Consider the following 15,694-nt stretch of genomic DNA (forward strand, 5'->3'; position numbering starts at 1 on the left):
TGCTCTAGACCCTATGCATGAAAGGCTCGCACATATGGGCTGTGGAATCTTATACACTTGCTAGCATGTGTTGAAAATGCTGAGGCAACTCCCCAATAACACCAACAATGTATTTTGTTTAGAAAGCATCTTTCTTTTAAAAGCTGGATCCTGGGTTTCAGGATCCTTGTCCTTCTCTGGCCAGTTACTTCCTGTCCCTCCTGGAGGACTTAACCCTGCTCTTTCCCCCCCTCAAACTGATTGTTTCAACCCCCCAGGGTGGATGGATCTGCACTGCTATTTTACAAAGTGGAATTGAGTGCTGGTGTGCCAGATGAAGTGCGAGATAGATGTACTTCTGAAGATCCTGAGATAGCTTCTCTGGCCATATGTGCAGACACAGAAAGAGACAGATGTCTTCAGAACAGTTTGTTGCCAAGCAAGTTTTGCCAAGTGCTTTAATGTTAAATGCGTGGTACTGAATCCGTAGCCCATTTTACATCTCTTCCGATTTTTATTTCCATTGAAGTCAAGATCAGCAGGAGGTGAATTTGTTATGTGGGACTACAAGTACTGGCAGTTTTCCTTTCCAGGAATTGTACTGCATTACTCAGAGCAAACTGACTCAATTATTTCAAATTGCGATAGGTAGATTTGTGTGTTAAAGGATCTTGAACTGTGCTTCTCTACGCAACTAAATACAGGAGGGACAAAAATAGAGTCAGCACCAAAAGTCATGGATGGTTGCATCCAGGTACCTCCATGAAGTAAATGGGATTATTTAGAAAGTCAATTGTTCAAAAACAAATACATATATGAGACACATTCTTAGGTAAGTACTTACCATTCATTGCACTTTTCCTGAGAGTTAACCACTCCTTTAACTAGAGTATACAATTTCCCAATACTTTCTAAATTAATTGGCCCTGAACCTCTTTGGAGATTCTCCCAGTCTCCCACTGGAATTATGACAGGAAACTGGAATAACCTGTGCCTTATTGTAGGTTCATTCCTTCTAGACAGCCTGTAATATCATCACATGCTAATACTGCTTATCACTTGCTTGGGGAATAAGTTCAGTTTTCCACCAGGGGGAGCAGCATGCAAAAATGAGATGTTTCATTGTCTTGAAGCCCAGTGGGGAGCTGACATCATTCAGCTAGCCCCATTTGAACTGTGGGTATGTTCAGTCGATCGTGGAGACATGCTCACAGCACAGCAAGTCTGGTCTGCAGTACTGGCCTACGTGAAGAAGGATGTTCGGGCATCAGTGATCGGCAAACAAAGGAAAAATATATAACAGAAATTAGATTTGTGACAAGGTTAAGAGAATGCTGAGAAGCATTTCACGAGGGGGAATGTTTTACATTTTACACAGAAATTAAACTGATTAGAACTAATTGTTTGTACCCCAGGAACAGACAGCAGTAGCAAGGACAAAGCAATGGAGTCTGGGGATAAACATTTTAAAATTTTACACCAAGATGTGTATTTTCTGATATAAATACAGAAAATGCTGGAAATACTCAGTAGGTCAGGCAGTACATGTGGAGAAAGAAACAGAGTTAACATTTTGGGTCAATGACCTTTTTGAGTTATTTGAGGATATTAGAAAACATTCTCATTTATGTGCATTAGTGACTAGAAACAATGGGGTCAAGTTTTGGCCGCCCGCTAGAACGGCGCACATCGGAGAGGCCCGCCTAATTTATAGAACAAAAATTGCGCCGAATACTTACCTCGTGATTCTCAGATAGCTGTCGGCCCAATTCCACCTCAGCGCTGCGCAGTAGGAGCTGCTGGGGGCGGAGCTATAGCCCTGCACCGAAAACAGTGTTGGCAGCTGAGCGCTTGGGCAGTGGAGGCTGCGCGCGTGCGCAGTAGCTGCCGGCGTTCTGTCTCCGGGGCGACAACCCTATCCTCGGCCGAGTGGCCTGCGCATCTTACCTCGGCGGCGGGGCCTGCCCAACCGCATCTCGCTGGGGCGGGCCATGCCCAAAGAGACATCGGCAGCCCGGCATCGGCTGCATGCGGGCCCCGCCCAAAGTCCTCGGCAGGGCCCGGCTTCCTCGACATCGATGGGGCCGGCCCGCCCTGCATCTCACTGGGGTGGGCCCCGACCGAAGAGTCGGCGGCAGCAGCCCAGCATCGGCTGCGTGCGGGGCTTCTTCTTCGTCCTCTTCTCTCTTCCACCGCCTCCCCCACGCCATCTTCCTCTCTTCTCCCCCCCCGCCATCTTCCTCTCTTCTCCCCCCCCGCCATCTTCCTCTCTTCTCCCCCCCTGCCATCTTCCTCTCTTCTCCCCCCCCGCCATCTTCCTCTCTTCTCCCCCCCCGCCATCTTCCTCTCTTCTCCCCCCCCCGCCATCTTCCTCTCTTCTCCCCCCCCCGCCATCTTCCTCTCTTCTCCCCCCCCCGCCATCTTCCTCTCTTCTCCCCCCCCCGCCATCTTCCTCTCTTCTCCCCCCCCGCCATCTTCCTCTCTTCTCCCCCCCCCGCCATCTTCCTCTCTTCTCCCCCCCCCGCCATCTTCCTCTCTTCTCCCCCCCCCCGCCATCTTCCTCTCTTCTCCCCCTCCCGCCATCTTCCTCTCTTCTCCCCCCTGCCATCTTCCTCTCTTCCTCCCCATCTTCTTCTCTTCCCCCCATCTTCTTCTCTTTCCCCCCCCCATATTCTTCTCTTCCTGCGCACCCCCTCCTCTTCTCCCTGGTGCTGCAGTAGGTGAGTAGAAATAATTTTTTATTTATTGAGTAATTTTTAATTTTTTAATTTATTTGGATTGATTTATTGGTTTATTTATTGATTTATTTATCATTTATTATTGATGATGGCTCTTTATTTGTAAAAGTGAAGTGTTTAATGTTTGTAAACCCCCCTCCCCCCCCACCCCCCACAATTTCTCGTTCCCTACGCCTGATTTATAAGTGTTGGCAAGGTTTTTCTGAGCGTACAAAAATCTACACTGACTCCAGTCTAAGTTAGTTTGGAGTAAGTTTTTGCTGCCTAAACTTGCAAAACAGGCATAAGTGGCTGGACACGCCCCCTTTTGAAAAAAAAATCTGTTCTAAAATGAAACTGTTCTAACTCACTGGAGCAAACTAAAGGCCCAGAATTGCAATCTCTAACATACTCCATTCTAAACTAGTTGCTCCAAAAAAATAGGAGCAACTCAGGCCGAAACTTGACCCCATAAGGGGGAATCTTAACTCTCGAGTGGAGAGTCAGCTAAGGAATGGGGCTTGGGGGTGGCATCAGGAGGCTCGGCCAATTTTAACGGCCGAGGATCATTTAGGTCCCACCAGACAGCTGCCCACCCAAAAAAGGTAGAAAGAGGCAGCTGGCCAGCTGGTGGCGGTTGAAGAGACTACCCGCTGGCACTTAGGTAAGTAACGTGAGGGGGGTGTGGTGTTTCGGCATGGTCTTGCGGGTGAGAAGTGTGGAGCCCGGGGTAGCCTAGGCTCAGTCTTTCTTTGTGGGGCTTGGAGTAGCATTCCAGGTGGGACACTTCAGGAGGAGTTGTCTGACAACTTAGAGGCAGTAGAGGAGACGCGTGAGATGGTGATGTCATCATTATACATATGGAATCTGACACCATGTCATTGGATGATGTTGCCAAGTGGCAGCATGCAAATGCGAAAGAGCAAGGGGCCAATGATTCATCTTTGGGGGACAATGGAGGTAATGGTGTGAAGGAGGTAAAAGAGTTAATTGCTGGAGACTGCTCTGATGATGATTGGATAGATAACAGTGGAACGAAGCAAGGGCAGTCCATTGAGCTGGACAATGGAGCATAGACATTAGCAGAGGATGATGAAGTAAACCACATCAAAGGCTGCAAAGATGTGAAGAAAGATGAGAAGGGATAGGTCATCATGGTCGCAATCAAAGAGAATGTTATTTGTGATTTTCATTCGGACCATTTCAATGATGAGGCAGGGTGGAAACCTGATTCAAACATGGTGTTGAGACAGATGGGTCCGGATTTGGGAAGCAACAACATTTAAGGACTTTGGAAAGGAAAGGGAGGTGGGGCAATAGTTTGTAAGGACAGAGGGATCAAGGATGGGGTTTCTGAAGAGGAGGTAATGATAGTTTTTAAAGGAAGGGAGGCAGTATCTGAGGAGAGGAAATGATTTATGATGTTAGCTAGTAGGATCAAAGAAAGGAAGTTGGGTGGTCATCAGAATTTTCCACCCCATGTTTGCAGGCTATTTGCCTTAGCATTTGCTCATGCCAAAATACCAAAGATACAAGAGCTGACATTTACCGGCAGGGAACCTAGTTAGCTGACTGCGCATATCGGGCAATCACTGTGTGCGTTGGACTTAAATTTACGCCCGTAATTTCCCGATATGTGCAGCAGTCAGTCGCTAGTTGTTCACATTTATAAAATTGTCCCTTCAATTTCAGAAACATCTACTTCTACTCCATCAACCTGATATTTTCTTAATTATGTCATTACTCCCTGTATCTTTCAGTGTTGCCTGTACTGTAATAACCCGAGTTGCCATGGACATGTGAGGAATGATCTTTAAAAAGGGTGCATTTCTTTGTTGACATAGAGGTGTTTGTGGTGCTCACTCAACTTTCTCTACAACTTTGGTGATTGCATTAAGGAACACTTAAAATTTAACTAAGGTGTCGATTTTAACCTACCTCACACGGCGGGAATGGGGCAGCCGCACAGTTAAAATCATCTCCAATAACTTACTGCCCAGTTCCCCCTCCATTCTCACCCATCACCTTTTAACTAGGTCCCTTTCATTAGGCGGCCGAGGCGCCTGCCTGACTCAGGTTGGAGTCTTATTAAAACATACAAACCGGGATCCTATGATTTCATTAGAATCCCGATGGCATTGTAACTGCTGTCTAAATGGGGTGCCTGCTTAGTGAAACCTGCAGGGAGAAGAGGCCCTCTAGGGTAACGTTAAGCTCTCCTTAGATGAGCAAGAAGGAGCAGGGGTGCTGTCCTGGGCCCCACAAGGAAAGCTGAGTCTCTGCTGCCACGGGCTCACCACTTCTGACCCGCGAGACCCTGCTGAAACCTCTCCATGACTTATCTGAGTGCCAACAGGTAGCCCAGAGGTTGCTCGATCATAGACTTCAGGCAGCCGGCCAGTCACCTAATTTCCCTCCCATTTTGGGCAGACAGCAGTCGCTTGAGATGCAAGTGAGGCCTGGGAGTTAAAATAGTCCTGTCCCGTTCCCCCCGCCCCCTCCCCCCCCCCTCCCCACCTCCACTTATCCAAAACCTGCTCACGGTTAATATCCTCTCTAAGATTGCAAGTACTGTGAAACATATATATTGTCCTCTTGTGACTTTAAACTCAGCAACTAGATGATTAGAGTGGGCATGAGCTGTCTGATTGAAAATCCAGGGCTTGGTATAAAGGACAAATATTAGAATGTCAAATGGAAACATCATGTACCAGTTACTAGGCATATATTTCAACACTTTTTTTTCATTTGAATTATGTTCTGTTATTCTTTGAAACAGTGCATTTACACACACTCAGGAAAATTGTTTTATGAACCATATCAGATTCTGAACCTTGTGTTGCATTCCCAATTCTGTTTCATGGATTTCATTATATAGTTCAAGAATACAATGGATCACAGTTGCTGGAAGCTCAATTTTCATGACAGGAAATATGAAAGTATTAAAAATATTTTAAAAATTAAAAAACAGGACAAAATATCCTTTAAACTGTGATTAAGTGAAGTCAGCAATAATAAGATTGCTACCAACTGTTATTGCATATTTACCATGGTAGCAGGTTACTAGAGAAGGATTCTGGTATGGAATTATACTTCATCTGTTTATTCCTTTCAATAGGGGAACCCTTGAATTATGTGAATACATCTGGGAAAGAAGTGGCACCTTCTAATTTGAAGATTGGAGTTGCTCTAAGGTCTCTCACGAAAGAGTTTAAGCAGGGCAAAAAAGTAGCTGTTAAAGACTTGAACCTTGATTTCTACAAAGGAGAAGTTACAGCTTTATTAGGATCCAATGGAGCAGGCAAGACAACAACTATGTAAGTGATGTATTACAATCTGTTGATAAAACTTAGAACAAATGCAGATACAAGCAAAAGTCTGACCTGATTTGAGCTTTGAGTTTGGCAGTTACTTTTCATCAGTTGCCAAACGAGGTAAGTTATGTAATTCAGTAACTGTTCATTATCAGGACTATTCTATGGACAAAAGCTTGGTTAATAAGCCAGGGTCTCTTTTCATTTAATTGTATTGTGTTTCTCTTTGAAGCAGAGCATTACACACACTCAGGAAAATTACTTTATGAACTATATTAGATATTGAACATACTCTATTGGCAAAGGTTTGGTTAATAGGTTATTTGTTGCATCAACTGGGTATCATACTAAGTTTGATTTAACTCCTTGCAAAAGGCAAGTTTTTTGATCCTGTGTATTTTTGTACCAATTGGTAGGCCATCACACAATTACATGTTAAAGTTTTAAATGGAAATATATGTCACTTCTAATATACTCTCAACAAACTTTGACATGAGGGACAGCATCAACGTAATTTTTTTGTTATGATAATGACCCAGGCCTCAAAAACCCAAAGCAGACCAGTAGAATCCACCAGAAAACAGCAGGGATCCGGTTGACCGGAGTCTCTGCTATTTCCAGGGTTTTCTGGTGGGCCTCGTAAGGGGCAGCATAGAAACATAGAAAAATAGGTGCAGGAGTAGGCCATTTGGCCCTTCGAGCCTGCACCACCATTCAATAAGATCATGGCTGATCATTCACCTCAGTACCCCTTTCCTGCTTTCTCTCCATACCCTTTGATCCCTTTAGCCATAAGGGCCATATCTAACTCCCTCTTGAATATATCCAATGAACTGACATCAACGACTCTCTGCGATAGGGAATTCCACAGGTTAACAACTCTCTGAGTGAAGAAGTTTCTCCTCATCTCAGTCCTAAATGGAAATCATGCTTGACAAATCTTCTGGAATTTTTTGAGGATGTTTCCAGTAGAGTGGACAAGGGAGAATCAGTTGATGTGGTGTATTTGGACTTTCAGAAGGCATTCGACAAGGTCCCACACAAGAGATTAATGTGCAAAGTTAAAGCACATGGGATTGGGGGTAGTGTGCTGACGTGGATTGAGAACTGATTGTCAGTCAGGAAGCAAAGAGTAGGAGTAAATGGGTACTTTTCAGAGTGGCAGGCAGTGACTAGTGGGGTACCGCAAGGTTCTGTGCTGGGGCCCCAGCTGTTTACATTGTATATTAATGATTTAGACGAGGGGATTAAATGTAGTATCTCCAAATTTGCGGATGACACTAAGTTGGGTGGCAGTGTGAGCTGCGAGGTGGATGCTATGAGGCTGCAGAGTGACTTGAATAGGTTAGGTGAGTGGGCAAATGCATGGCAGATGAAGTATAATGTGGATAAATGTGAGGTTATCCACTTTGGTGGTTAAAAACAGAGAGACAGACTATTATCTGAATGCTGACAGATTAGGAAAAGGGGAGGTGCAACAAGACCTGGGTGTCATGGTACATCAGTCATTGAAGGTTGGCATGCAGGTGCAGCAGGCGGTTAAGAAAGCAAATGGCATGTTGGCCTTCATAGCAAGAGGGGATTTGAGTACAGGGGCAGGGAGGTGTTACTACAGTTGTACAGGGCCTTGGTGAGGCCACACCTGGAGTATTGTGTACAGTTTTGGTCTCCTAACTTGAGGAAGGACATTCTTGCTATTGAAGGAGTGCAGCAAAGGTTCACCAGACTGATTCCCGGGATGGCGGGACTGACATATCAAGAAAGACTGGATCAACTGGGCTTGTATTCACTGGAGTTCAGAAGAATGAGAGGGGATCTCATAAAAACGTTTAAAATTCTGACGGGTTTAGACAGGTTAGATGCAGGAAGAATGTTCCCAATGTTGGGGAAGTCCAGAACCAGGGGTCACAGTCTAAGGATAAGGGGTAAGCCATTTTGGACCGAGATGAGGAGAAACTTCTTCACCCAGAGAGTGGTGAACCTGTGGAATTCTCTACCACAGGAAGTTGTTGAGGCCAATTCACTAAATATATTCAAAAAGGAGTTAGATGTAGTCCTTACTACTAGGGGGGATCAAGGGGTATGGCGAGAAAGCAGGAATGGGGTACTGAAGTTGCATGTTCAGCCATGAACTCATTGAATGGTGGTGCAGGCTCGAAGGCCGAATGGCCTACTCCTGCACCTATTTTCTATGTTTCTAAATGGCTTAGCCCTTATCCTTAGACTGTGTCCTATGGTTCTGGACTTCCCCAACATCGGGAACATTCTTCCTGCATCTAACCTGTCCAGTCCCGTCAGAATTTTATATGTTTCTATGAGATCCCCTCTCATCCTTCTAAACTCCAGCGAATACAGGCCCAGTCGATCCAGTCTCTCCTCATCTGTCAGTCCTGCCATCCCAGTAATCAGTCTAGTAAACCTTCGCTGCTCTCCCTCAATAGCAAGAGCATCCTTCCTCAGATTAGGAGAGCAAAACTGAACACAATATTCCAGGTGAGGCCTCACCAAGGCCCTATACAACTGCAGTAAGACATCCTTGCTCCTATACTCAAATCCCCTAACTATGAAGGCCAATATACCATTGGCCTTCTTCACTGCCTGCTGTACCCGCATGCCAACTTTCAATGACTGATGAACCATGACACCCAGGTCACGTTGCACCTCCCCTTTTCCTAATCTGCCGCCACTGATAATATTCTGCCTTCGTGTTTTTGCCCCCAAAGTGGATAACCTCACATTTATCCACATTATACTGCATCTGCCATGCATTTGCCCACTCACCTAACCTGTCCAAGTCACCCTGCAGCTTCTTGGCTTCCCCCTCACTTCTCACACCGCCACCCAGCTTAGTGTCATCTGCAAACTTGGAGATATTACACGCAATTCCTTCATCGAAATCATTAATGTATATTGTAAATAGCTGGGGTCCCAGCACTGAGCCCTGCGGCACCCCACTAGTCACTGCCTGCCATTCTGAAAAGGACCCGTTTATCCCAACTCTCTGCTTCCTGTCTGCCAACCAGTTCTTTATCCATGTCAGTACATTACCCCCAATACCATGTGCTTTAATTTTGCACACCAATCTCTTGTGTGAGACATTGTCAAAAGCCTTTTGAAAGTTCAAATACACCACATCCGCTGGTTCTCCCTTGTCCATTCTACTGGTTACATCCTCAAAAAATTCTAGAAGATTTATCAAGCATGATTTCCCTTTCATAAATCCATGCTGATTTGGACCAATCCTGTCACCACTTTCCAAATGCGCTGCTATTTCATCTTTAATAATTGATTCCAACACTTTCCCCACTACTGATGTCAGACCAGCTGGTCTATAATTACCCGTTTTCTCTCTCCTTCCTTTTTTAAAAAGTGTTGTTATATTAGCTACCCTTCAGTCCATAGGAACTGATACAGAGTCGATAAACTGTTGGAAAATGATCACCAATGCATCCGATATTTCGAGGGCTACTTCCTTAAGTACTCTGGGATGCAGGCTATCAGGCCCCAGGGATTTATCGGCCTTCAATCCCATCAATTTCCCTAACACAATTTCCCGCTTTATAAGGATTTCCTTCAGTTCCTCCTTCTCACTCGACCCTCGGTCCCTTCGTATTTCCGGAAGGTTATTTGTGTCTTCCTTCGTGAAGACAGAACCAAAGTATTTGTTCAACTGGTGTGCCATTTCTTTGTTCCGCATTGCAAATTCACCTGAATCTGACTGCAAGGGATCTACGTTTGTCTTCACGAATCTTTTTCTCTTCACATCTCTATAGAAGTTTTTGTAGTCAGTTTTTATGTTCCCTGCAAGCTTCCTCTCATACTCTATTTCCCCCCTCCTAATTAAACCCTTTGTCCTCCTCTGCTGAGATCTAAATTTCTCCCAGTCCTCAGGTTTGCTGCTTTTTCTGTCTATCCTTCCTGAGCATCTCTGGGTTCTTTTATTAGGTGGTGGGTGGATCCAAGGATAGAAATGTCCTATGCCAGGAATTTTTGCTTTCTTGATTTATTCAGGGCCAGGCATATTGTTGGAATTTGGGATGCCAAGTGAGATGAGGAAAGCAGCCTAGATCCCAGAAGTTTGGCTCCATTTGGCAGGTCAGGCGGATGCTGGAGATGTACTCGGCAAATTAGGATTCCCCCAAATCTCCAGACTCCAGCGCTGGAGGGCATCAGGCAGCGCAATCCTGCTCGGATGGTTTCCTGCAGATTTTAGGGGCCATAGTTTCTGAACGTAATTTGAGAAATTTAATTCTGGCATTGATAAAACAACTCCCCTGTAGGTTATGTTGATAAATGCCAAATATATTTTTACAGTAGGTTAAAATTCCTCAAATTTCTTCCATCCCTTCAAAAAACACAGAACTCTTTGGGGTATAAACAGAACATACATACATTTGTGATGAAGAAGAATTGCACAAATGAAAATCTGTAAATTACTCAGCTATTGATAAATAGTTTATTGCTGCTTTATGGTCTATTAACCCTTCTATATGAAATGTACTCTAAAGTAATATATTGTGTTTTGTCTACTGCATAGGTCAATGTTAACTGGCTTGCACCAGCCCAGCTCTGGGGCTGTTTATGTTAATGGAAGGAATATGAATCGAGATACATCAATCATTAGGGAAGAGTTGGGAGTGTGTCTACAACATGATGTGCTGTTTGAGAGTTTAACAGTGAATGAACATCTTCTGTTATATGGCATAATAAAAGCACCACAATGGACAAAAAAGCAGCTGATTCAAGAGGTGAAAATGTAAGTCTGAATATGTTGTCATGCTATATGAACTAAATGGGAATGTTTAAAAAGGGATTTGGGCAGGAATGACCACTCGGTTGCACTGGTTCTTTCAGTGCATTTCCCTCAAAATTGGCAAACCAAACGCAAAAAATCAAGTGCAAATTATGTTAGATGCAAATCGAGTTTCCTCGAGTGTTTGTGCTAGTTTAAAAAAAATCATGCTAGAAGCTAGCCTTGCCCATAAAACTGGCCATGCCCCCAGATTTGAATTAATCAGCATGATGAGTTTCTGCTAATTGCATCCATTCGAGGAGGTTCTTAAAATTAAACTGTTTTTAGGCATGGAAACACTAATAGGCATGTTTTAAAAGCTTTTAAATATCATTTTTATTAAATTTACTAAGACAGTGACTACTGTACACAGATGTAACTAGTAAATGCTTCAGTATAGTTTTTTTTTCAAGTCCTTTTCAACTATTTACAATCGGGTTACTCACAGGTGATGGACTAGACATTATTAAAAATGCTTATTTTTTGTGATAAACCTATGTTCAGCAGTATTGATAAAACTGCACCAGGTTACCACTCATAAATTCGGATAAAAATAGATAAAGAGGAGGTACTTATAAGATTGGCAGTCAAAAAGCAACCTGTTCCGGATGGGATACATCCTAGATTACTGACCGAAGTAAGGGTAGAAATTGTGAAGGCTCTGGCCTCAATTTTCCAATCCTTCTTGGATATGTGGGTTGTCTCAAAGGGCTGGAGGATTGAAAATGTTACACCCCAGTTTAATAAAGGGAGAGGGATAAACCCGACAACTACAGGCCAGTCAGTCTCATGTCGGTGGAGGGAAAACCTTTCGAGACAATAATCCGGGACAAAATCGATTGGCATTTAGAAAAGTACGGGCTAATAAATGAAGTCAGCACAGATTTGTTAAAGGCAAATCATGTTTGACTAACTTGAACGAGTTCTTTGATGAAGTAATGGAGAGGGTTGATGAAGGTAGTGCGGTTAATATTGTGTATATGGACTTTAAAAAGGCGTTTGACGAAATATCACATAATAGACTGGGTTTCAAAATTAAAGCCCATGAGATTAAAGGGACAGTGGCAGCATGGATACAAAACTATCGAAGTGACAGAAAGCAGAGAGTAATGGTGAACAGTTATTTTTCAGACTGGAGTCGATATTAGGACCACTTCTCTTTTTGATATATATTAATGACCTGGACTTGAGTATACAGAGTATAATTTCAAAGTTTGAAGATGATATGAAACTTTGTAGTAAACAATAAGGGGGATAGTAATAGACTTCAGGAGGACATAGCCAGACTGGTGAAGTGGGCAAACACACAACAGATGACATTTAACGCAGAGAAGTGTGAAGTGGTATATTTTTGGAAGAAAAATGAGGAGAGGCAATATAAACTAAATGATATGATTTTAAAGGGGATGCAAGAACAGAGAGACCTGGGAGTGTATGTACACAAATCTTTGAAAGTGGCAGGACAAGTTGGGAAGACTATTAAAAAAGCATATGGGATCCTTGGCTTTATTAATAGAGGAATAGAGTACAACACCAAGGAAGTTATGCTAAACCTTTATACAGCACTGGTTAGGCCTCAGCTGGAGAATTGTGTTCAATTAGGGAGGATGTCAAGTATAAAAGTAGGGAAGTCCTGCTCCAACTGTACAGGGCGTTGGTGAGGCCACACCTGGAGTACTGCGTACAGTTTTGGTCACCTTATTTAAGGAAGGATATACTTGCATTGGAGACAGTTCAGAGAAGGTTCACTAGGTTGATTCCTGAGATGAACGGGTTGTCATATGAAGGCAGGTTGATGTTATATTCATTGGAGTTTACAAGAATGAGAGGTGATCTTATTGAAACATAAGATGCTGAGGGGGCTTGACAGGGTAGATGCAGAGAGGATGTTTCCCTTCGTGGAGAATTAGGGGGCATATTTTCAGAATAAGGCGTCGCTCATTTAAAACAGAAATGAGGAGAAATTTCTTCTCTGAGGATCGTGAATCTTTGGAATTCTCAACCCCAGAGAGCTGTGGAGGCTGGTCTTTGAATATATTTAAGGTGGAGAAAGACAGATGTTTGAATGATAAGGGAGTCTAGGGTTATGGGGAGTGGGCGGGGGAGTGGAGTTGAGGCCAGGATCAGATCAGCCATGATTTTGAATGGCAGAGCAGGCTCGAGGGGCCAAATGGCCTACTCCTGCTCCTATTTTTTATTTCTTATGTTCTTGTGGTTGTTGGAGGTCAATTATCCCAGCCCCACGACATTGCCGCAGGAGTTCCTCAGCGCAATGTCCTCGGCCCAACAATCTTCAGCTACTTCATCAATGACCTTCCCTCCATCATAAGGTCAGAAGTGGGGATGTTCACTGATGATTGCGGTGTTCACTTCCATTCATAACTCCTCAGAAAATGAAGCAGTCCATGCCTGCATGCAGCAAAGCCTGGATGACATTCAGGCTTGGGCTGATAATTGGCAAGTAACATTCGCACCACACAAGTGCCCGGCAATGATCATCTCCAACAAGCGAGAGTCTAACCACCTCCCCTAGATACTCAATGGTATTACCATCGCCGAATCCCCCACCATCAACATCCTGGGTGTCACCATTGACCAGAAACTTAACTGCGCCAGCCACATAAATACTGTGGCTACAAGAGCAGGTCAGAGGCTGTGTATTCTGCAGCAAGTGTCTCACCTTCTGACTCTCGAAAGCCTTTCCACGATCTACAAGGCACAAGTCAGGAGTGTGATGGAGTATTCTCCACTTGTCTGAATGAGGGCGGCTCCACCAACACTCACAAGCTCGACACCATCCAGGACAAAGCAGCCCGCTTGATTGGCACCCCATCCACCACCTTAAACATTCACTCCCTCCACCACCGTGGCTGCAGTGGCTCCATCTATAAGATGCATTGCAGCAACTCACCAAGGTTTCTTCGGCAGCACCTCCCAAACCTACGACATCTACCACCGAGAAGGACAAGGGCAGCAGACTCATGGGAGCACCATCACCTGCAAGTTCCCCTCCAAGTTACACAACATTCAGAATTGGAAGTATATCACAGTTCCTTCATCGTTGCTGGGTGAAAGTCCTGGAATTCCCTCCCAAACAGCACTGTGGGAGTACCTTCACTACAACGACTGCAGCGCTTCAAGAAGGCAGCTCACCACCACCTTCTCAAGGGCAATTAGGGATGGGCAATAAATGCTGGCCTTGCCAGCCATGCCCACATCTCAGAATGAATACAACATGAAAAAATTAAAACTAGTGTAATTTGGAACGAAATTTGCGCCCGGATCGCCGATTGCACCCAAAGCGGAAACTTAGGGCATTTGGCCAGTTTTGGTCAGCCTCAATTTCTGAAACAGCGAGGAATTTTCTGTCCTGATGAACTTGTTTTCTACCATGGTGAACTTATGTTTTTAAAACATTTTCTTTAACTTGATCTTCTCTTCCATGAAGATGCTAATATTTTTCTGGGAGCCAGCCACCTTTATGACTCGAATAGCTTGCTCAAATGAGCATTCTTCATACGTGAGCCTAAACAGTGATTATCAGCAGGTTATTCAACTACAGTGGCATCACAACTTAGCCAGGAGAGAGAGAGAGAATGAGAGTCAAACTAAGAGTAACTCAATGAATGAAAAATGTACAAAAGAAAAATAAAGAGGGAAGACTTACAGAAAGAGTGAGAGAAACAATTACAGGTGAACAGATGCAAAGATGAAAACAAGAGAAAATGTATGACAGCTATACAGAGAGGGGGAGATAAATCATTGCAAGCACCATGTAAATCTCTGGTTAAAATAATTATTTGCATGAGTGTCAAATAACTCCAACTTTTGTTTCCTTTTCAAAGTCCTTGAATCTGTTGTCACCTTTCAAATCCTTGCCTATTCTTCCCGCAACTCATGTTTGAATCTCTTCAACGAGGTTTCTGCCCCGGCCACAGCACTGAAACAACCCTGATCAAAGTCACAAGTGATATCCTCTGTGACTGTGATCCCTGTGCACCATCCCTCCTCAACCATGTCAACCTTTCTGCAGTCTTTGATGGTTGACCACAGCATCCTCCTCCAAAGCCTCTCCTCCATTGTCTAGCTCAGTGGGACTGGCCTCAATTGGTTCCATTCTTATCTCTCCAATTGTGGCCAGAGCACCTCCAGCAATGGTGTCCTAATCGACATGCTGCCCCTTGGTGACATCATCCAAAGACATGTGAGTGAAATTTAAACACCTAAAAATGATGGGTTGGGGTCAGGCCAGATGATAAATTTTAAAAATCTCAAACCCATCCCAAACCCGCATTCCACTCATCCACTTCCAAGTTTAACGGCGGCGGGACAAGGAGTGGGCAGGAAGCAGGTTAGCGATTTAAATTATTTAATCAGTCTTGGAGCCTCTGATTTAACTTGCTTTGCAGCTTCAGGGAGAAGGTAAGTGCCTTTACAGCATTGTTTGTGAGCCAGGAGGAGCAGGAATGTTTCCCCCCGGCTCCCCAAGCTCCTGCCCCATCGGACCTTCCATCCCCTGCCCCCATCGAAAGAGCCCCTAGGTTTGGGGATCCAAACCCCCTGGGATCAGGTTTTGGACCCCCAGGATCGGACCTACCCTGGAGTTCGGGATCGGAACCCCCTCATCCCCCTCCTCTCCGGTTTATGGATCAGACCTTCCTGCTGCTACGGCCTGCATCAGAGTTCTCCCTGCCCCACTGGAAGCCAAGCCTGTCAATCAGGTTGATCAGGCTAACATCCGGGGGTGAGGGGGGTGGACCTATCAATAACAAAAGGCGCATGCCATGCGGGGAAACCTGGAATGACTTTCCATCCAAATCTCAGCTGTCCACGCCTTCCCTGCCTATGCAATCCACCCCTATTAATATCCAGGCCATGGGGTCAACTACCAC

At 44.5% G+C, this 15,694-nt stretch overlaps 1 protein-coding gene across 1 annotated transcript in view; it reads left to right on the forward strand.

Moving 5' to 3' along the window:
* The window catches only part of LOC139264540 (ATP-binding cassette sub-family A member 13-like), a 417,853-nt gene that overhangs the window by 292,693 nt on the left and 109,466 nt on the right, over positions 1–15,694 (forward strand). The window contains exons 36-37 of the mRNA XM_070881155.1: positions 5,815–6,013; positions 10,548–10,766. Coding sequence (XP_070737256.1) covers positions 5,815–6,013; positions 10,548–10,766 — 418 coding nt within the window. The remainder of the gene's footprint in view (positions 1–5,814; positions 6,014–10,547; positions 10,767–15,694) is intronic.

The sequence above is a fragment of the Pristiophorus japonicus genome, chromosome 5, assembly GCF_044704955.1.
Source record: "Pristiophorus japonicus isolate sPriJap1 chromosome 5, sPriJap1.hap1, whole genome shotgun sequence".
Lineage (NCBI taxonomy): Eukaryota > Metazoa > Chordata > Chondrichthyes > Pristiophoridae > Pristiophorus > Pristiophorus japonicus.